Below are 21918 nucleotides of genomic sequence, written 5' to 3' on the forward strand. Positions count from 1 at the left end.
TAGCATTTGTTATTTGATGGTCTTTGACTTTACGATGATATTTTGGCACACAGAGGAATCCTAAGGTGTTATATCGTTGTGAGATAAAAGGTGAAGCTTGAGCTAGCATTTCATATAAAAAGTACACTTAAACAAATGTCATGTAACTGATTTTCAGAATGAGGTGAAGAGAATTCAGATGTTTGTGACATGTCAATTGATTTTGCACCTGAAACATTTCGTTTTTTCACTCGGTTTGCTGAGGTTCAGAAGGTACAGTGAACAACAAGGCACCAAGTTGAAATAAGCCAGTGAAGACCTAGTGCACTCCCACTGTGCTTATTTCTGCCTCTCCTTGCCACTAGTTCTTTGACTAACCAATGTAAAAAGCTCAGAAGGCAGACTTTTGGTGAATGACATATGGTATAACAAATATAAAAACAGAAAATGCTAGAAACACTCAGCAGGTCAGGCAGCATCTGTGGAGAGAGAAGCAGAGTTAATGTTTCTGGTCAAAGACCCTCTGTCAGAACTGAGAAACCCAAAAAACAAGTTTGTTCAGGGAGGGTTGGGGAGGGAATATCTCCAGTAGAGTTAGGCCGGGTTGTCATGAGAATAAGCTGTAGATGAAGTCATTTATATAATAGATTAGTGAGGGCACTTAGTGAGGGTTAACATATACAAAAGAAATTCAGTCCTGATGCAGGGTCTCAACCTGAAACGTCGACCATCGTCCTGCCTCCACAGATGCTGCCTGACCTGCTGAGTTCCCCCAACTTTTTGAAGAAGAAAAGCACGATGATGCTGGAGGAGCTCAGCAGGCCAGGCAGCATCCGTGGAGAAAAGCAGGCAGTCAACGTTTCGGGTCAGGACCTTTCTTCAGGACTGAAGATAGGAAAAGGGGAAGCCCAATATATAGGAGGGAAAAGCAGAGCAGTGATAGGTGGACAAAAGAGGGGAAGCAGGGTGGGCACAGGGTGGTGATTGGTGGATGCAGGTAAGAGATAGTGATAGGCAGGTGTGGGGGAGGAGGGGAGAGCAGATCCACCGGGGGATGGGTCAAAGGTAAGGTCAGGACCCTTCTTCAGGACTGAAGAACTCTGCTTTTCCCTCCTCTATATCTGTGCTTCCCCTTTTCCTATCTCCAGTCCTGAAGAAGGGTCCTGACCCGAAACGTTGACCACCTGCTTTTCTCCACGGATGCTGCCTGGCCTGCTGAGTTCCTCCGGCATCATCGTGTTTTTCATCTGGATTCCAGCATCTGCAGACCTTTGTTTCTCCTCCAGCTTTTTGTTTGTTTGCTCCAGATTCCAGCATCTGCCATCTCTTGTGTCTCCAAATGCTGCCTGACCCGCTGAGTGTTTCCAGCATTTTGTGTTTTTATTTCAGATTTCTAACATCTGCAATTCTTTGCACAGCAGAAACACTTTCAGCCCCAAGAGTTTGCACTTAAAAACATTTTTAAGTTTTCCTTAGAGTTTGCACTGACTCCTTAAAACATCATCCATTTCGTCCTATGCCTTAGCTTTCTTTCTCTTTCAAATATTTACTTAATTGCCTTTGAATGTTCCCATCAATCTGTAACAGCCACCCTATTAAGCATTCCACTCTAAATCCTAACCAGTCATAGAGTCATACAGCACAGAAACAGGCCCTTCAGCCCAACTGGTCCATGCTGACCAAAATGCCCATCCAAGCTAGCCCCATTTGCCTGTGTTTGCCACATATCCCTCTAAATCTTTACTACCCGTGTACCTGTCCTTTTAAAAGTTGTTTTTGTACCTACCTCAACCACTTCCTCTGGCAGCACAATCCATAATAGTACCACCCTCTGTATAAAAAAATTTGCCCCTCAAGTTCCCATCAAATCTTTCCCCTCTCACCTTAAACCTATACCCACTGGTTCTTGATTCCCCAACCCTGTGAAAAAGACTGAGTGCATTTACCCTGTCTATGCACTGTGCCAATCATTGTCATAGGTTGTCATACATCAAGCCAATTCCGATTTATTTGCCAAACACCTTATATCTATGGCCTCTGGTTATCAACCTTTCAGCGACCGAAGATAATTTCTCTTCATTTATTTTATTTAAATTGTGTTGGATGATTTTATTTCGAGGCTTGATTTGTATTTCTATAAACCAGTCTCCATCTTTAAAAGATTAGCACTTGGTCACATCATCTTCACTGATCTATGGAGTGAGCTCTGATAGAATAAAGTGCATCAGCACATTTTAGATCTTGGGATTTAACACGAAGGAGGGAAATGTAAAACAGCCAGCACTCCAGATGACTGCTTCATGACAGCAATTACCCTCTGCTACCAGTTTGCCAAGTGAATGCTGCTCACTGGCTGAGCTAAGTTGTTAACCGTGTTGGAAAAGCTGTTTGCACCTTTTGATGAGCAAATCATGATTTGCACAGCTGACTGGTCCAACTGGAAAATACGCAGAAAACTCTAAATATCAACATTGTGCCAAGGGGGCTCTGAAATTCAGGGCAGATTTTTAACTGTTGGTTTAACAAGATGCTTCCTCTTCTGCATTAACAGTGAAAGCAAAACAGCTTTAAAACACAAAACTCATTTCAGTCACCCACAGGCAGTGCTACTGATTGGCAAAAGGCAGCATCCGTTGTCTCAGATTGTACCGAATGCAGTAAAGGGAAGCTTCCACCGTGTCGATTGTTTTCAATGGGAGGACGAAATCATGAACAGGAATGGGTGGAGATATTCAAATCAGTATATAGAAACCAAGACTGCAAGGAAGTGATGCCTCAGTTGTATAGGGCCTTGGTCAGATCTCAGATGGAGAACTGTATTCACCCCTCAGAGTACTTTTTCCCAGTGTAGGGGAGTCTAAAACTAGAGGGCATAGAACATTGAACAGTACAGCACAGGAACAGGCCCTTCAGCCCACTATGTCTGTGCCGAACACAATGCCAAATTGAACTAAACCCATCTGCCTGCACATGATCTATAGCCCTCATTCCCTGCATGTTCATGAGCCTGTCTAAATGCCTCTTAAACTCCACTATTGTGTTTGCTTCCACCACATCCCTTGGCAGCATGTCCCAGGTACCTACCGCTCTCTGTGTAAAAAATGTACCCCTCACATCTCCTTCAAACTTTCCCTCTCTCACCATAAAGCTATCCCTCTAGTATTTGACATTTCCACTCTGGGAAAAAGACCCTGACTATTTGCCTCTCATAATTTTATAAACCTTTATCGGGTCTCCCCTCAGCTTCTGACGCTTCAGAGACAGCAATCCAAGTTTGTCCAACCTCTCCTTGCACTCTCTAATCCAGGCAGCATCCTGGTGACCCTCTTCTACAAGCAATGCCCGTGCTCTTAGGCATCCCCAGCTTGGTCATTCAACATCAGATGCTAATCAGCCAGTGTAACAGCAAATGCATTCTATGATCAGTAAGACAGATTTTTCTTAACCACGCCTTGCTTTCCTTCAGTGAATTAAACAGCCTTCTCAGCTTGCCAGCAGTAATATGTAGCCGCATATCCTTCACACTTTCTCCTTTGTCTCATAAGTGTTCCTGTTCTTGCAGAGAAACAGTGAAAGATGCGCTTAGTAGGTATCAAATTTTCAGCAGCTGTTCTCACTCACCATAAGGAATGTGTTTTTGACACCTGTGTTTCCTTCCATGTGTTGGCAAACACGAGGCAGCAGGCAGCTTCAGACTCTGTACTTTGTTCTAAAAGAAGAAATGGGCTATTCCCAGTGTTAAGGAAAAGCCAATCTCATTACATTATCCAACTATCTGGAAGCCTTTATCTGTTCCCAAAAATTCCAAGATTTAAATAATTGAGAGTTACAGCACAGAAAAAGGCCCTTCGGCCCATTGAGCCCGCTCCAACCATCAACTACCCATTTTTACCCCATCCTACTATAACTCCACATTCCCATCAGCTCCTCCCAGATTCTACCACTCACCTACACACTAGGGATAATCTACCAACCCTCACATTTTTGGGATGTGGGAGGAAACCAGAGCACCCAGAAGAAACCCATGCAGTCGCAGGGAGAACGTGCAAGCTCCACACAGACAGCACTGGAGGTCAGGATCAAACCTGGGTCTCTAGAGCTGTGAGGCAGCGGCACTACCCACTGCACCACTGGGCAGAGATTTAATTCAGCCCCTCCACTAGCAGCTGTCAAAGTTATTAGATATTTGGATGTTAGATTTTGACATTATAGAGGTATATAAAAGGGGCATAGAAAGCATGAATGCACAGTCTTTTTCCCAGGGAAAGGGAATCAAAATCTAGAGAGAGTAGGTTTAAGGTGAGAGGGGAAAGGTTTAAAAGGGACCTGAGGGGCAACTTCTTCACGCAGAGGGAGGTGGGTATATGGAACGAGCTGCCAATTAAAGTGGTTGATGCAGGTACAATAAGCCGTTTGGACAGGTACATGGATAGGAAAGGTTCAGAGGGATATGGGCCAAACACAAGCAAGTGGGACTATTTAGATGGACATCTTGGTCGGCATGGACTGGTTGGGCTGAAGGGCCTGTTTCTGTGCTGTATGACTCTATGACTCTATTCAGGAATTCTGTCCCTAAGGCTCTCTCCATCTGTCTCTAAGATGCTTCTTAGCACTTAACCCTAACTAAGCCTTTGGTAGCCTGTTCTAATATATCATTTATCCTTTGGACCTGAATTCAGGATCTGGATTCGAACACTTGAACACAAAAATGCAGCTGATGCTCCAGTGCAGTCCTGAGGCAATGGTGCACTGTCTGAGGTGCTGACTTTCAAATGATACATTAAACTGTTGTCACGGCACCATTTCAAAGAAGAGCATTGATTCTCCCCAGTTTCCCATCTCTCAGCATGATTATAATCAAACAGATTACCTATTCCTTACTGCATTACTATTTGTTGGAGCCTGCTGTGCTTCCTACAATACAACAATAATTTCTGTCACACATCCATAGTCTCATCCATAGTCACATCTGGGAGGAGGAGGAGATACCGGTGGACCTCAGCGATGGAGTCGTCGTGACCACCTTCATGAAAGGAGACAAGTCAGGTAGTGGTGACTACAGAGGGGCCTCCCAGAGATGTCATCCCCAGGGTCCTGCCATCACCTCAGTAGCCGAAGAGCTGCTCTCCAAATCACAGTGTAGATTCCATCTGTGTCTTGAGCACAGTGGACATGATCTTCATCACACAACAAGATGCAAGCACAAGTCACCAGACATGACTTTTTGAACTTCATTGAAGCTTTTGACTCAACCAATAGTGAGGGACTGTGAAACACCCTCCCTAAATTCAGCTGCTGAATGAAATTCAGCTCCATTTTATGTTTGCTCCTTGACAGCATGCAAGACATGATCCTAACCAATGGGTCTACAACAGAGCCAATCTCGGTATCATACAGCATGGCATCATTGCCCCACTACTTTCCTCAATCTTTCTCGCTGCAATGTTACACCTCACTTCCAACAAAATTTCCACAGGAATGCAACTAGTCTTCAAAATAACTCACAGCAACTAACTCCAGAATGAAGGTTTGCTGAACGATTGCATTTGTGCTCACTCAGAGCCACAGTCCTCAGAGACACCTGTCCCCGTTACACCCTGCTGCTTTCTGACACTGAAGATTCATGGCAAAATCCAGGAAAACATGGACAAGTTCTCATAACCCATCAAAGGCAGACCAAAGATGAAATTCACCACTATTTTCAATGTTCCAGGGCAGTTTTTGGTCCTCAGAGGAAAAGGGTGTTTGAAGATCATGACCTCTGATCACAGCAGTAACCCCTGCCTTCTTGTGTGGTCCTGAGGTCACAACTACCTACAGAAGGCACCTCCAGGCACCAACATAGTCCTTGCAAAATCCTCCACATTCACCAGAAGGAAAAGCAAACAATGTCTGTGTCCTTCAAGACCAAACATCCTTTGCATTCAGGACTTTGTTGCACTCAGTCAGCTCTATTGGATGGGCCATTTTGTTTACATACCACGCACCTGTCTCCTCAGCCAGATACTCTATTCTAAGAGATGGACTCAACTTCTTAGGGAATCCTTAATCACAAAATCTTTTATTAATCCTACCTCATTATACATGATTTTGTAACATACTGATCCCTGATGCACTCCACAGATTTCTCTTCCATGGTACCCTTACTGAATTGATAAGTCTAATTAAAATGCAGATTAAATCACCCATGATAATTGCAGTTCCCTTCTCACATGCCTTGGATATTTCCCCATTTATGCTCTAAACATCTATTCCTTCCCCATCAATGCACTTTGGCTGCCTTGTGTATTGTCTACCAGATAGGTTGCAAAAATTCACAAAGGCTGCTGAAGCGGTGATGCACACCAACACCATAAGCATGTCCCCGTTGACACTCACCCACTTTTATCGATGCACCATAGAAAGCATCCTATCTGGATGCAACATGGCTTGGTATGGCAACTGCTCTGCCCGGGACTCGAAGGAACGCAGAGAGTTGTGGACACAGCTCAGCACATCACGGAAACCAGCCTCCCCTCTATGGGCTCTGTCTATACTTCTCAACTGCCTTGGTGAAGCAGTCAACATAATCAAAGACCCCACCCACCCGAGTCATTCTCTCTTCTCCCCTCTCTCATCAGGCAGAAGATACAGGAGCCTGAGGACATGTACCACCAGGCTCAAGGACAGCGTCTATCCTGCTGTTATAAAACTATTGAACTGTTCCTTATACGATGAGATGGACTCTTGACCTCACAATCTACATTGTTATGACCTTGCACCTTATTGTCTACCTGCACTGCACTTCCTCTGTAGCTGTGACACTTCACTGTATTCTGTTACTGTTTTTACGCTGTACTACCTCAATGTACTGTGTAATGAATTGATCTGGACAAACGGTATGCAAGACTAGTTTTTCTCTGTACCTTGGTGCAAGTGACAATAATATACCAATGCCAATACCAAACAACTCCTCTCCCAATAAGCTGAACTGTTGGCCTCGAGCCTGTTCAGGACTAGCTACTGTTACCTGGACGTGGCTTAACAAGTGGTCACCAGCAGCAATATCCTTAGTTTTTGAGTTTAACTGGAAACACTCCACACAACAGTGTTCCTACGGCCCAAAGTTCCACCACTCCTGACTCACACATAAGTAAGACTATGTTCTTTGATTAATTATGCTCAATGTTACAGGAGATAAACTACTGTATTATAATTAAAAATTGGCCATAGAATTTTCCAAAAATGAATTGCAGATTGATTCTCACTAAGGAGAGTGGTGATATAACAGCCTTGAATTCCCTTGTGTGAACTGCATTGATATCGTGTCCGAAAAGCAGCCTGGAAACATTGAAAGCAACACACAAAATGCTGGAGGAACTCAGCGGGTCAGGCAGCATCTATGGAGGGAAATGGACAGTCAACGTTTTGGGTCGGGACTCTTCATCAGGACTGAGGTTGTGCATTTCCCTCCATGGATGCTGCCTGACCTGCTGAGTTCCTCTAGCATTTTGTGTGTGTTGCTCCAGATTTCCAGCATCTGTAGTCTCTCTCCTGTCTGGATACATTGAAAATTGGCAATGCCACTGGCACTTAGGACTCACCCTGTCAGCACACAGGTAGGGTCAATCTTCTTTAAATAGGAAAGATCAATTGTAGATGCTATAACATGATATCTGAATTGGAATAATAAACAGCTCTCGTACATTACAGGGCCAAATTGTCCTAGGCAAGTTGGTATTGGTATTGGTTTATTATTCTCACTTGTACCGAGGTACAGTGAAAAACTTGTCTTGCATACCGCTCGTACAGGTCAATTCATTACACAGTGCAGTTACATTGGGTTAGTACAGAGTGCATTGATGTAGTACACGTAAAGTGTCACAGCTACAGAGAAAGTGTAGTGCAAAAAGGTGCAAGGTCACAAGGTAGATCATGAGGTCATAGTCCATCTCATCGTATAAGGAAACCGGTCAATAGTCTTATCACAGTGGGGTAGAAGCTGTTCTTAAGTCTGGTGGTACGTGCCCTCAGGCTCCTGTATCTTCTACCTAATGGAAGAGGAGAGAAGAAAGAATGACCCGGGTGGGTGGGGTCTTTGATTATGCTGGCTGCTACACCAAGACAGCGAGAGGTAAAGACAGAGTCCAAGGAGGGGAGGCTGGTTTCCGTGACGTGCTGGGCTGTGTCCTCAACTCTCTGCAGTTTCTTGCAGAGCAGTTGCCGTACCAGGCCGTGTTGCATCCGGATAGGATGCTTTCTATGGTGCATCGATAAGTGTGGACATGATAATGACACAGACTATTATTAATATGCAAATCAGTGAACCAAGTCAGGGGATGAAGAGGTGAGTTGTAAACTCCAGTACTTGCTGCTCTGTTAATTCCTGCCACTCTGCCATTAGTCTCTCATAGTGGCACACCACCATTAACTCATTATTTAAAATAAAAACCTGTTGGATTTGCTTATTAATTGCCCTTTAAACTTGCTGTGGAAAGTTAGGTATCAGAGTTAATAGTTCAGGTATGGCATCAAGATGATGGTTGTTCATGCTAACCAGTCTGTGGAGGGAATTATTTAAATGGTTGATTTTCATACTTGAGTATAATAAGTTGTTGTTAGAAATTTAAGGAATGCAATTTGTACTTTTTTTTTGCTAGTTTCTTTCCCCTTTAATTCTTCTTTTGGTTCCCGATTTGATGCTAATTTAACTTCATTTCTGTTTGTCTGTTTCTATCCCGATCCTCTATCTCTTTGATTAAGGAGGAAAACTGGATGTCTTTCATTCACAGGCCCTACATTCCCTATTGCCTCTCTGTGTGATCAATCAGCTTGCACTCCTACTCTGTGTCCTCCCCCAAAACCTGCAGCTGAAGCCTCTGGTAGCCCTGTCACAGTGCATGTCAAGGGAGACAAGAACATGGTGTGACCCCGACCGAGCTAACCTCCACTCAGCCAGAGTTGCTCATGGGACTCAAACCCTGAAACCTTCCTCAGCAGCCAGTCCCACCGGACTAGAGCCATCCCTTGGGAACAAGCTAGACACCATTCCATGTCACATTGGGCTGGAGGAGTCCATGTTTTACGTAATTACTGGATGTGTGAGGTTGCAGCCCCTCCTTGAAGGTTGCATTTCAGCCCCATACTCCTGATCTTTGAGCAGCAGTGTGGGAAAAGGGAATGGGGACATCACTCAGGGACCTCATTGGTTTGCAGCCGGGTTTGGAAAAAGTGGCCAATCACAGGCCCAGGCAGTGGGCCTTGCAGAGGTCCAACTGGGTTGACTGCCTGCCCCGTTCCAAGGTTATGTCCATGCCCGGGACCTTCACCTCTCTATCTCTTCGCTCTTTTCCCATCTCTAACCAGATTCTTCATCGTTGGTCCTAATATCTCCCAAAGACTCGGTATCCAGTTTGGTTTCATGAAGATCCTACGTAATCTCTAAAGTTGTTCATCAGAACAAATTGCTATCAACCAGGCCACTTTTTCTCCTTTCATGAAACTTAGTGTTGATCAGTCAGGATTATTATAGCCATGTCACGCAATCAATAAGTCTTTCGTGGATTAATAAAATGAAAGGCAAACAATCAATTGAACAGTGCTTACGTTTTCTCTTGTCAAACAGACTGAAAATATTCCAATAAAAATGAACACAGCTGCCATCCTGCGGGAGAATGCCCTTTACCAACGGAAAGTGAAAGAAGATCTTCAAAGGTAGTGTGCCTTCAGTGTTTTCATTGGCTTATAAGTTGGGGTTTGTAATATCCTGGTACCACCAGATGCAGGCAAGAGGTAAGCAAGAAGTCCAAGGTCCAATATTACGCACATCTGGCTGGAAGCACTGGTGACATTCACAATATTAAGTCTGGGATCTCAATATTACCAAGCTGAAGAACTCAAGTTCAAGTTTCTCAAAATTGAGTTTATTGTGATAGGCACAAGTACATGTATGCACAGATGCAATGAAAAGCTTACTTGCAGCAGCATCAGAGGCACATAGCATCAGATACACAACATTGACAAGAGAAACATAAATTATACATACATTATGCAAAAACGATACAAGAAAGAACCCAATTAGAACAAATATAAATTCCATTGTAGTGCAAAATGGTCATAGTGTTAGTGTACGGAGGTTTAGTCATAGACATACACACCCAGAGTATAAATGCCATGAAAATTAGCTTTTTGCAGCAGCAGCACAGAACGTTACAAACATGACAATCCTAAGTTAACATAAACTTAAATTAATAAAAATTATACATAACTTACACAACAAAATAAACATAATGACATTAATGCAAGTTGAGAGAGAGATAAAGAAATATAGTCCGAGATAGTGTTAGGGTTTTTCAGGTGGGTTCAAGAACCCGATGGCAGTGGAGGAGAAGCTGTTGTTGAACCTTGAGGCGTGGGTCTTCAGGCTCCTGGTCCTCCTGCCCGGTGGCAGCATCGAGTAGAGGGCATGGCCCAGGTGGTGGGGGTCCTTAATGATGGATGTCACCTTCTTGAGACATTGCCTCTTGTGGATGTTCCTCAATGGTGGGGAGAGCTGTACCTGTGATGGAACTGGCTGAGTCCACACACTCTGCAGCCTCTTGTGTTCCTGTGCATTGGAGTTTCCATACCAGCCTGTGATGCAACCAGTCAGAATGCCTTTCACTGCACATCTCTCGAAGTCTGACAGAGCCCTCGATGACATGCTGAATCTCGGTGAACAGGAATCAGGGACCAGAGCACCCTACAACACTACAGCATCCCTCAGATAAATAGCTGTAAAGGGCTGGGAAGGTTTGAGTGCTGCCAGTAAAGGATGTGGGGCAACCTGGGAAGGTGGGTGGTCAAGTTGGGAAGACTTATGAACAGTGACCTAGATGGAGGACAGGACGAGCAATTAGTTCCTTTTGTGGTTCTAACAACAAGAGATTGTGTCAGACCAGAGTTGGCAACCCTCATCGCTGGATCAGGAGTGGGACTTCAGCCTGATTTTTGTTTCGTAGCATTGGTCAGTAATGGTTCCAGCCAAAGAGAGCCAAGGACAGTTACAGCCTTGGTAGGGAAATCTGCTGCTCAGCACAGTGATAATACCTAGGCCCTTCCTAGTTTGCAGCTTAATGGTCTTTAGCTTAATAGCGATCTGAAATAATTGTATTGAAAAGTCTCAATCTGCTTTAAAGTAACATGCTTAGTAGCATAAAAGAGAGCAGGAGCAGATTTAACCCATACAGTCCCTCTGAGAATGTTATTGGGTTCCCTGCTGCCTTATTTTTTGTGACATTCATCTTGAGCATAGTGCTAGTGGCAGCTGGAGCTGATGGAACATCCTTGGAATTCATCCAACCAGTTGGAACCCCATTGTAGACTAATTGATGAAAATTGATCATTGCAAGTAATTAATAACTCCACTTTCATGGTGCCATGCCATGCAATTACTAGGATGGCCAAAGGTAACCTTGATCTTTTATTGTTTAGCAGCTCCAGTGTTCCAATTGAATGAGTTGTGATCTGAACACTGAAAACTTATTTGTACCAAATAGTTGCAACAAAATCAATTGTCTTTAAAAGTTTACAGGTGGACACCCACCAAGTTATTCAATTAAGGTTTATGTGTCACGAATCAGTGCATAAAATGTTTGAAGAAAAAACTGCAGATAGTTCTCTCTTAAAACTGTCGTCTGGTTCCATGGATAATTAAAAACATGTCCCCTGGTTTCAATGCACCCTGGGGCTGGTCCTCAATATCGGTCCATGTTTACTGCTCCTCAGCTGCCACCAGCATTTCCAACAAGACTTACCAAGCGATGTTGCTGTTCCCACCATGACGAATGTGTGAGTCACCAGAAGACCTGCGGAGAAGGAAAGTCTAGATGTCCCCCTACTCCAGACACAAGTAAACATATCCCCCCTTTGCTCCCAGCTGTCCCAGAGATGTTCAGCCTCGAGTCAGGCCACTCTTCCTCGATGGATCTCCTGCAATGCAAGCTCTATTTTTTTCAAAATCCAAAATCAAAAGCATTTCACCAACATGCCATTGTAAACATTTACTCACAACCACAAAATATCCCTTTTTGACAGGCAGCAACACTTTTATAGTTCAATTTTATCTGTAATGAGATTCATGGAACTACAAATGGCTGTCAAAACCCATGGTTCATTAATATCCTTCAGGGACAGAAGGCTGCCATCTTTATCCAATTTGGTCTTTATGTGACTCCAGACCCACAACATCATAGAGTCATTCTGCATTGAAACAGAACCTTCAGCCCACTAAGTCAGTGCTGTTCATCAACCATCCATTTAGACGAATCCTACTTTCCTCACTTGAACATCAGTTCCTCCTAGATTCTACCATTCAAGCAATTTACAGTGGCCAATTAACATCCCAATCTGCACGTTTTGGGGATGTGAGAGGAAACCAGAGCACCTGGTGAAATCCCACTCAAGCACAGGGAGAACGTACAAACTCCACACAGACAGCACCAGGGTCAGGATTGAACCCAAGTCACTGGAGCTGTGAGGCAGTGGTTCTTCTAACAGCACCACTGTGTCAGTTGGTGATTATAACATAGAACATAGAACAGTACAGCACAGTACAGGCCCTTCGGCCCACAATGTTGTGCCAACCTTTAAACCTTACCTAAGACTATCTAACCCCTTCCTCCCACATATCCTTCTATTTTAAATTCCTCCATATGCTTATCTAGTAATCTCTTGAATTTGACCAATGTACCTGCCTCCACCACCGCCCCAGGCAGCGCATTCCATGCACCAACCACTCTCTGGGTAAAAAACCTTCCTCTGATATCTCCCTTGAACTTCCCACCCATTACTTTAAAGCCATGCCCTCTTGTATTGAGCATTGGTGCCCTGGGAAAGAGGCGCTGGCTGTCCACTCTATCTATTCCTGTCAATATTTTGTACACCTCTATCATGTCTCCTCTCATCCTCTTTCTCTCCAAAGAGTAAAGCCCTAGCTCCCTTAGTCTCTCTTCATAATGCATACTCTCTAAACCAGGCAGTATCCTGGTAAATCTCCTCTGGACCCTTTCCAACGCTTCCACATCCTTCCTATAATGAGGCGACCAGAACTGGACACAGTACTCTTAGTGGTCTTCGACTGTGTCTTTCTTTTGCACTTAATGTCTTGTTTATGCAGTTTTTTCCTCTCTCCGCTGTTTTGTATAATTTATGTTCTGTGTGTTGTCTGTACCTATAAGTCTGTGATGCTGCTACAAGTTTTCCATTGTACCTGTACCTCACCGTACCTGTGCACATGACAATAACCTCGACTTGATTGACTATTAACTGCAACTTAAGACATACAATAAACGTTGGCATTACCAGCAGTGTCCACATCTCTTGAATAAATGCAGTAAAAAAAACTCCTGAAACACTGTTAATGTAATTAATACAAAGAAATGCAAGGATAGGTCGTCAGACATTTAAAAATGTGTTCATTCTGTAGCACAAATTTAACCATGAATGTTAAGAACAATGACCATCAGAACTTTAATAAGTGCTTCTTTGTGGCCATGCCAGAATTGATTATATACTAGAAGGGGGCCATGATCCTGCCAAGTTTAAGGAATATCAGAAGCAAAAGGATGAGGAATTTATGGAGCAACAGCTGGCAGATGGAGAACATCGTCGCCTTGAAGAAAAGATCTTCTTCGAAGAGTCGATACTGGCACGGGAAGTGAGAACTGAGGAGAAAAGACGGAAAGCGGCTCAGCAGAAAGAGGAGGTACGAATGCATTACATGCCATTGCTTGGTGCAGTCAGTCTCTCAGATAGTTAGTCATAGTCATAGAATCATACAGTGTGGCAACAGGCCATTCAGCCCAACACATCCATGCCGAATAGTGGGTGCCCTTCCATGTTAATCCCATTTCCCAAAACTTGGTCCATAGCCTTCTATGCCTGAGCGATTGGGGAGCATGCCTTATGAAAACAGGTTGAGGGAACTCGGCCTTTTCTCCTTGGAGCAACAGAGGATGAGGGGGGACCTGAAAGAGATGTACAAGATTGGTGTTGATTGTGTGGATAATCAGAGGCTTTTTCCCAGGGCTGAAATGGTTGCCACAAGAGGACACAGGTTTAAGGTGCTGGGGAGTAGGTACAGAGGAGATGTCAGGGGTAAGTTTTTTACTCAGAGAGTGGTGAGTGTGTGGAATGGGCTGCCGGCAACGGTAGTGGAGGCGGATATGATAGGGTCTTTTAAGAGACTTTTGGATAGGTACATGGAGCTGAGAAAAATAAGAGGGCTATGAGTAAGCCTAGTAATTTCTAAGATAGGGACATGTTCATCACAGCCTTGTGGGCCAAAGGGCCTGAATTGTGCTGTAGGTTTTCTGTTTCTATGATTGAAGTGCTCATCTGAACACTTCTTAAATGCTGTCAGTGACCCAATTTCCACCACTCTATCAGATAGTTTCCAGGTATTCACCACTCTCTGGGTGAAGAAGGTCTCCTCTGAATCTCTTCCACCTTACCCTAAATCTAGTTTTATCTACCTCTGATATGGGGATACTTCATCAGTTTCCTGTATGAACAGTAACACAATAATAACTTTTCATGAGAATCTATTTTAGGGAATGTCTGTATGTTGAACACTGTGTGGTTTGGTGAATTGGGCACTGATCTTTCAACACTTGGTTTGAATTTACTCTGGATGCTATGAATAAAAGCCTATTTTGTCCACTGGCCATAAGGAATGGTATCATTCAATCTTCCAAGTGGACTTGGGTCCAAATATGGCAATCATTCAACATGGTGTTCTTGGTCAGAAAGCCTTCAAAAGACTACTGAATTGAAACTCCCCAAATCATTGGGAAATTTGGAAAAATGTAACAGTTGGGTAGTGTCGGAAGGGATGAGGAAGTTAGTGGGGGAGAGGGGCAGGCCAGAGATTCCTATGAAGGTGGAACTGAGCACTGTAGAGGAGACTTCACAATTGAAGCCAGCTCTCTTCAACAAGGGAAGGTTGAAGGGTGAGCTAGCACAGATTTTTAAAATGATGAAAGATTTTGATAAATTAGACACAGAGAGTTTTTCCATGTGGGGAAGAGCAAAACTAAAGGTGATCAATACAAACGAGTCAGCAGATCATCAAATATGGAATTCAGAAGAACGTCTTTACACAAAATGATTGAAATTGAAATGCTGGCTCCCACCACATGGAGTTCCTGAGGGAGAAGAAGCAGATGTATTTACAGAGAAGTTAAGATGTGCAAAGAGGAAGATGGGAACAGAATGTTGTGATTAAACAATTTGTTGAAAAAAGTGGAAACTCAAATAAAGCATAAATACTGGCTTGAACTAGAAAGATTGATTGGCCAGTGATACAGGTTATACCTATTTCTAACTTCCAGGACACAGTGTACCCAGAAAGTCAACTAAACCTCAGAATTTCATCGAGACACAATTGATTCTATTAGAAATGGAAAGAGGTCTATCAACTTCATAAACTTAAAATTGCTTGAGGAAGAAAAACAATGATGCAATCACATAACCTTTTGGCCTGTGCACTGGGAGATCCAAATGCAGATTGGGTGACGAGATTGCAGAACACTTTCCATTCAGTCTGTAAGGGTGACCCTAAGCTTCCAGTCACCTGACACTTTAATTTCCCATCCCCATCCAACCCTGATCTCTCTGTCTTCGAACATTGCTCCATTGTGAGCCCCAGGCACAGTACACCATCTTCCATCTGGTTTCCTTGAAGCTCTCTGGACTTAACATTAAATTTAACCATCTCAGTCTTGCTCTTGTTTCTCTCCACAGACGCTGCCATATCTTTCTGTTCCAATTTGTTTCCTCTTTTCATTTCTGTCTCCATCTGCCAGTTTTTAAAAGTAATTGTTATAAGATATCTTTATTAGTCACATGTACATCGAAACACACAGTGAAATGCATCTTTTGCGTAGAGTGTTCTGGGGGCAGCCCGCAAGTGTCGCCACGCTTCCAGTGCCAACATAGCATGCCCACAACTTCCTAACCTGTACGTCTTTGGAATGTGGGAGGAAACCGGAGCACCCGGAGGAAACCCACACAGACACGGGGAGAATGTACAAACTCCTTACAGACAGCGGTGGGAATTGAACCCGGGTCGCTGGCGCTGTAATAGCATTACACTAACAGCTACACTACTGTGCCTGCCCGCTACACTACCGTGCCTGCCTGATATCTTTGATTTGCATCACACACATTTCCTCTGATCTCTCCTCACCCCTCTGTGCAATAATACACACATATTTTCTTACTCGCCCGGTTCTGATGAAGAGCCTTTTACCCAAAACATTGACTCAGTTTTTCTCACTGCCGTTTTTGCTTGATTTACTGAACAGTTCCACAATTTTATCTTACTTTATAAATATCACCTTCATTCACTAAGGTGCTTGGGCTAGGGGAATTGATAACAAAGATTTATACATTTAATATCAACACTGACAGTAAGAGGGAGAAGGTGGGAGGAGTTACTGCACAGACTGATGTTGGAACATGGAATGCAGTTCACAGTGAAATGGTTGAGACCAAGATCACTGCAACAGATTAAAGCAAAATCAGACAATGAGGAGAAGCCATTGCAGTGGGAGTTTGTTCTGGATTGCTCCAATAAGAACTGAAATCAACAAGGCTGGCCAACTGGTCTATCTTTATGCTGTAAATTTCAACAGTTTTACAGTAAGAAACTTTCTCAACGAGTTGCTTACCACCAATCTTGATTTTTAATAATTCACAACACCCAAATAAGCCTGTGGAATACTGAAGAAGCTGTAAGGAGTTCTTGGCAAGGGAGAGTTAATTAAACTCAAATCTATACACAGTCTGTCCCCGGGTAACAAATGGGTTCCATGTTTACAGACGTCCGTAAGTCGATTTTGTCCGTAAATCAGAAAATACTGAAAATCACTCGATACAATAACCACACCGCCAATAGTACCGTAATGAATGGCATCGAATGCGTGTAAGACTGATAAGAACGAACAATAACTGGATGTGTGGAGAGACAGGAAACCAGTTCTGCTGTCCATAGAATCGAATAAATGTCGGGCTTTTGAATTTAATGTTATGGCAGCCCATTCATATGTGGGGATGTAAATAAGTTGGGCGTTTGTAACCCAGAACAGCCTAAAAGAAATACAGAAAATCCTGACACTACTGTTGGTGTGGCATCCTGGCTGACATAAATCATGTGGTGTGATTTGAACCAAATTAAATTAGAACAGACAAAGTGGACCAAATGGCCTCCTCCTGTTTTGAAGTCTCTATGATTAACCGAGACTTGGATCACTTCTCACGTTTGGGTTTCTCAGTCTCAATGAGCAGTAAGAAAAATACTTTCAAACAATTTAACAACTATTTCCGTGGGATGTGAAACACAAGAGATAATGACAGTAAAAATGAATGTTATATTAAGTGGCACTGAAGTCGAACTAAATCTAGAGAAACAAAATAGAGGGAATAGAGAAGGGAAAATAAATGGAAAGTAAGACTAAGTAACTATGAGAAATATATTAAAACATTGAAAATGTAAACAATATCCATTACTGATTTTATTTGTGTATGTTTAATTTAGTAGTAAAGTTGTTCTTCCCAATTATTACTGGAATATTGGAATCTGCTTCCATGTCATTGTTTATTTAAAGTCACCAGAACAGACGGACTTAAATTCACTTGAACCTGTCTGTTATCCAACAGTGTCATTAGTTTCAGTGTCAAGAAAACCGAACAAGCAAAGTGCCAGCTTTCTATACCACTCAGAGATCCATTCACACCTTAAATCTGCTCTCTTAGGCAGCAGAATTGATGCAGAGATACAAAGAAATGCGACAACAGGAAGAGAAGGAGATGAAAGTGAAGGTGGAGCAGGTGTTAAAAGGGCACAAAGACATGAAGGAACAAAAAAGGAAAATTCAGGAATGCAAACAGAAGATGGGTATGTGCAATAATTCACAGAATGCTATGGATTATTCTCCCACCTCCCCACCCCTCTTTAAATCCTCACCATGTTCCAGACTGCAAACTTGTTAAAGATTCCACACAGTAACTAGTCATTAGGTACAACTGGTCCATGCCCCACATAAACCTCCTCCCACTCCTCTCAACCTTTCCACGTATTCTTTTTTACTTTTCCTTGTCCTTCCATGCTATTTGCCTCAGCAATAGGATGAATGACCAGTTTCTGTGGCTGACAGAGAAGAGTATCAACTGGGGCTCCTGGAAAACTGATGGAGTCTTTGCTTTTTAAAGTCCACCTGAATCACAGGAAGAGATGGGCAGAAGATTGGTTTAGCTGAAGAATGACACCTCTGTTAATGTGGCACTCCTCAAGTGCTATATGGGGCTGTCAGTCCAGATATTAATATTGTTGAGAGAGAAACAGGACCAATGCACTTCATTAACTCGTTTCTCTCTACAGATGCTGCCTGGTCTACTGAATGTTTCCTGCATTTTCTGTTTTTGTTTTAGATTTCCAGCATCTGCAGTTTTTCCTTCAATATTAATACTATTAACTGATTGAAAATAAAAATCTGGTAAGGCACTTTTTCTACAATTTTAACACAAGGTTTAAAACATTTCTAATATTTTCTGAATATTAGTATTGATTGTATATCCTTCCAGAATCCCACTGTCCATTCCAGAGCCACAAGACTTCCTTGACTTTTGTCTGGATATTTATTTCCAGATTTCACATCTTAAGAGTGGCACCATTAACACTATCAAAGCCTTAATAATTTAAAACATCTTCATTAGATTACCTCCAAACCTTCAAAACGGAAAGGTAGAGGAGGTCTGTAACTCTCTCCACTGGAAGACGCTGGGAGGAGGAGGTAGGGTGCGGGACTTTGGTAAAATTATTCAGACTGAGAGATAGTCATTGGGTTAGGATCTCAGGGGATATGACAAGACAAGACAAGACATCTTTATTAGTCACATATACATTCAAAACACACAGTGAAATGCATCTTCTGCGTAGAGTGTTCTGGGGGCAGCCCACAAGTGTCGCCACGCTTCCAGCGCCAACATAGCATGCCCACAACTTCCTAACCCGTATGTCTTTGGAATATGGGAGGAAACCAAAGCACCCAGAGGAAACCCACGCAGACACGGGGAGAACATACAAACTCCTTACAGACGGTGGCCGGAACTGAACCTTCAACTGACCTGCTGAGTCTTTCCTGTCGCTTCTGTTTTTATTTCAGGTTTCCAGCATCTGCAGTTTATTTTTGATTTTTATTGGCCTCGTTTATGCCACATAAATTTACCTGTACAATTGGACTCTGCACTGTACCCTTTTCAAAGCTAACTTATTTGCTCTGAGGTTTGCTACATTATCTCCACGCAACGTTCCAGGTGGTATGTCCGAAGTTGATGAGATAAGATCTTTATTAGTCACATATACATCGAAACACACAGTGAAATGCATCTTTTTGCATAGTGTGTTCTGGGGGCAGCCCACAAGTGTCGCCACGCTTCCGGCGCCAACATAGCACACCCACAACTTCCTAATCCGTACGTCTTTGGAATGTGGGAGGAAACCGGAGCACCCGGAGCATGCACAGAAAATGCTCAAAGTACTCAGCAGGTTAGGCAGCATTTGTGATTCAAGGAACACAGTTGATGTTTCAGGTCAATAATTTTCAGCAGGTCCATTACACCTCCTCTGTTCCTTCTGCTCCTGAACCAGTTACAGAGCCATAGCTCAAGATTACTTCCAATTCTACACACTCTCAACTGTGCTGGTGATGTCTTGTCAAAGGCCTTCCTAAATCCCACATCAACAACCTTCGACCCACAAATCCAGCAAAGTCCTCAAGAAATGAGCTCTCTTGAACAAACCATTCTGTTGATTCTTGGTCAATTTCATTGCTAAAAATGTTAAAATCTTAAATAACGAATTTAGATAAATCTGATGAAATGTGGTAGCAATTTAGCATCACATCTCTTTCATCATAAGCAACTTACTGTGTGTAAACCACTACTGTGTATAAAATGTACACGTTTTGTGTATGTTCCTGTGGTCTCCATTAACAAATCAACCTAATTAATAATGCAGATAGAGTCACAAAATCATACAGCACAGAAACAGGCCCTTTGGCCCAACACATCCATGCCAGCCAAGATGCACATCTAAACTAGTCCAATTTGCATACGTTTGGCCCATATCCCTTTAAACCTCCCCGTGTCTGTGTGGGTTTCCTCCAGGTGCTCCGGTTTCCTCCTACATTCCAAAGACGTACGAGTTAGGAAGTTGTGGGCATGCTATGTTGGCGCCGGAAGTGTGGCGACACTTGCAGGCTGCCCGCAGAACACTACGCAAAAAGATGCATTTCACTGTGTGTTTTGATGTACATCTGACTAATAAAGATATCTTATCTTATCTTAAAGATATCTTACCAAGCATCTTTTAAATGTTCATAAGATCACAAGACAAAGGAGCAGAAGTAGGCCATTTGGCCCATCAGGTCTGCTCCATGAACTAAACTAATACTAATCCTATCTAGCCCCAATTTCCGGCCTTGTCCCCATATCCCTTGATACCTTGGCTAATTAGATACTTATCAATCTTCTCCTTAAACGCCGCCAATGATCGGGCCTCCACAGCTGAACGTGGCAAAGAATTCCATAATTTCACTACCCTCTGGCTAAAGAAATTTCTCCTCATTTCTGTTTTAAACCGGTACCCTCTAATTCTAAGATTGTGCCCTCTAGTCCTGGACTCACCCACCAGGGATTGTTGTTATTGTACCTGCCTCAATCACTTGCCCTGGCAGGTCATTCCATATACTCACCACCCTCTGCGTGAAGAAATTGCCCCTCAGGTCCCTTTTAAACCTTTCCCTTTTCACCTTAAACCTTTGCCCTCCCAATTTTTGATTCCCTTTCCCTGGGAAAAAGACCTTATCTACATTCACCCTACCTATGCTTCTCAAGATTTTATACACCTCTGTAAGGTCACCCCTCAGTCTTCTCCTACGCTTCAGGAAATAAAGTCCTAGCCTGCCCAACCTCTCCCTATAACTCAGGCCCTCATGCAGATAGCATTTGAACTGAGAAGAACAGACAATGATGTTGATAATTGGCACGTAGTCACATGATGATATTCTATACTTCAGCTAAGGAAATGAATAAGGAAATGGAAGAAATACTTCAGCAGGTCATGGAGGAGACTAATGCAGAAATTAGGAAAAAAACGCAGCAGATCCGTGAAATCCGGGCAAGGCAAGCAGCATCAACAATTAAACAAAACTTCCTCGACTTATCCAAAGTAAGTGGAATGTATCAAAAGCTCTAATAGGAACATATCGTGTACCATATGAATAATGCATAAATACGATTTATGGTGATCCCACACCACCAGGTTCAAGAACAGCTACTTCCCTTCAACCATTCAGTTCTTGAACCAAAAGGCAAAACCCTGACCACTGGAGTTTAGCAACACTATAAGCCACTTTGACCACTTTGCACTAAAATGGACTGTTTTTTTTGTTCTAATTGTGTTCTTTCTTTGAAAAATTGTGTAAAATTAATGTTTAATTTATTTTTTTTCTTGTGAATGCTGCTTATCTGATGCTATGTGCCTGTGATGCTGCTGCAAGTAAGTTTTTCATTGCACCTATACATCCGTGTAGTTGTGCATCTGACAATAAACTCGATTTTGACTTTGACTACTCAGTCAGCAAGTTGAAGTGCAGAAGGCCCATTATATCATTAGCAGGTTATTACTCAAACTTACTTGGATAAGAAAGAAGAGAAAAAAAAACATCAGATTCTGGAAATCTGCAATTGAAAATAAAGAACGCTGGAAATACTCATAAGATCAAGCAGTGTGTGTGGAGAAAGAAAGAGTAATAAGTTGAACGGTTGTTGACTTTAACTTGAGAGCACGTACCACCAGGCTCAAGGACAGCTTCTATCCCTCGGTAATAAGGCTCTCGAACAGACCTCTTGTACGCT

General features: G+C 42.9%; 1 protein-coding gene across 6 annotated transcripts in view; it reads left to right on the top strand.

Annotated features, from left to right (window-relative positions):
- Positions 1 to 21918, top strand: part of cfap99 (cilia and flagella associated protein 99) — a 105572-nt gene that overhangs the window by 67204 nt on the left and 16450 nt on the right. For all 6 annotated transcript variants that reach the window (XM_052020598.1, XM_052020597.1, XM_052020603.1 and 3 more), the window contains 4 exons: positions 9584 to 9672; positions 13498 to 13702; positions 17755 to 17896; positions 21078 to 21229. In XM_052020598.1, coding sequence (XP_051876558.1) covers positions 9584 to 9672; positions 13498 to 13702; positions 17755 to 17896; positions 21078 to 21229 — 588 coding nt within the window. The remainder of the gene's footprint in view (positions 1 to 9583; positions 9673 to 13497; positions 13703 to 17754; positions 17897 to 21077; positions 21230 to 21918) is intronic.

This window comes from Pristis pectinata, chromosome 7 (assembly GCF_009764475.1).
Source record: "Pristis pectinata isolate sPriPec2 chromosome 7, sPriPec2.1.pri, whole genome shotgun sequence".
In the NCBI taxonomy this organism is placed as follows: domain Eukaryota; kingdom Metazoa; phylum Chordata; class Chondrichthyes; order Rhinopristiformes; family Pristidae; genus Pristis; species Pristis pectinata.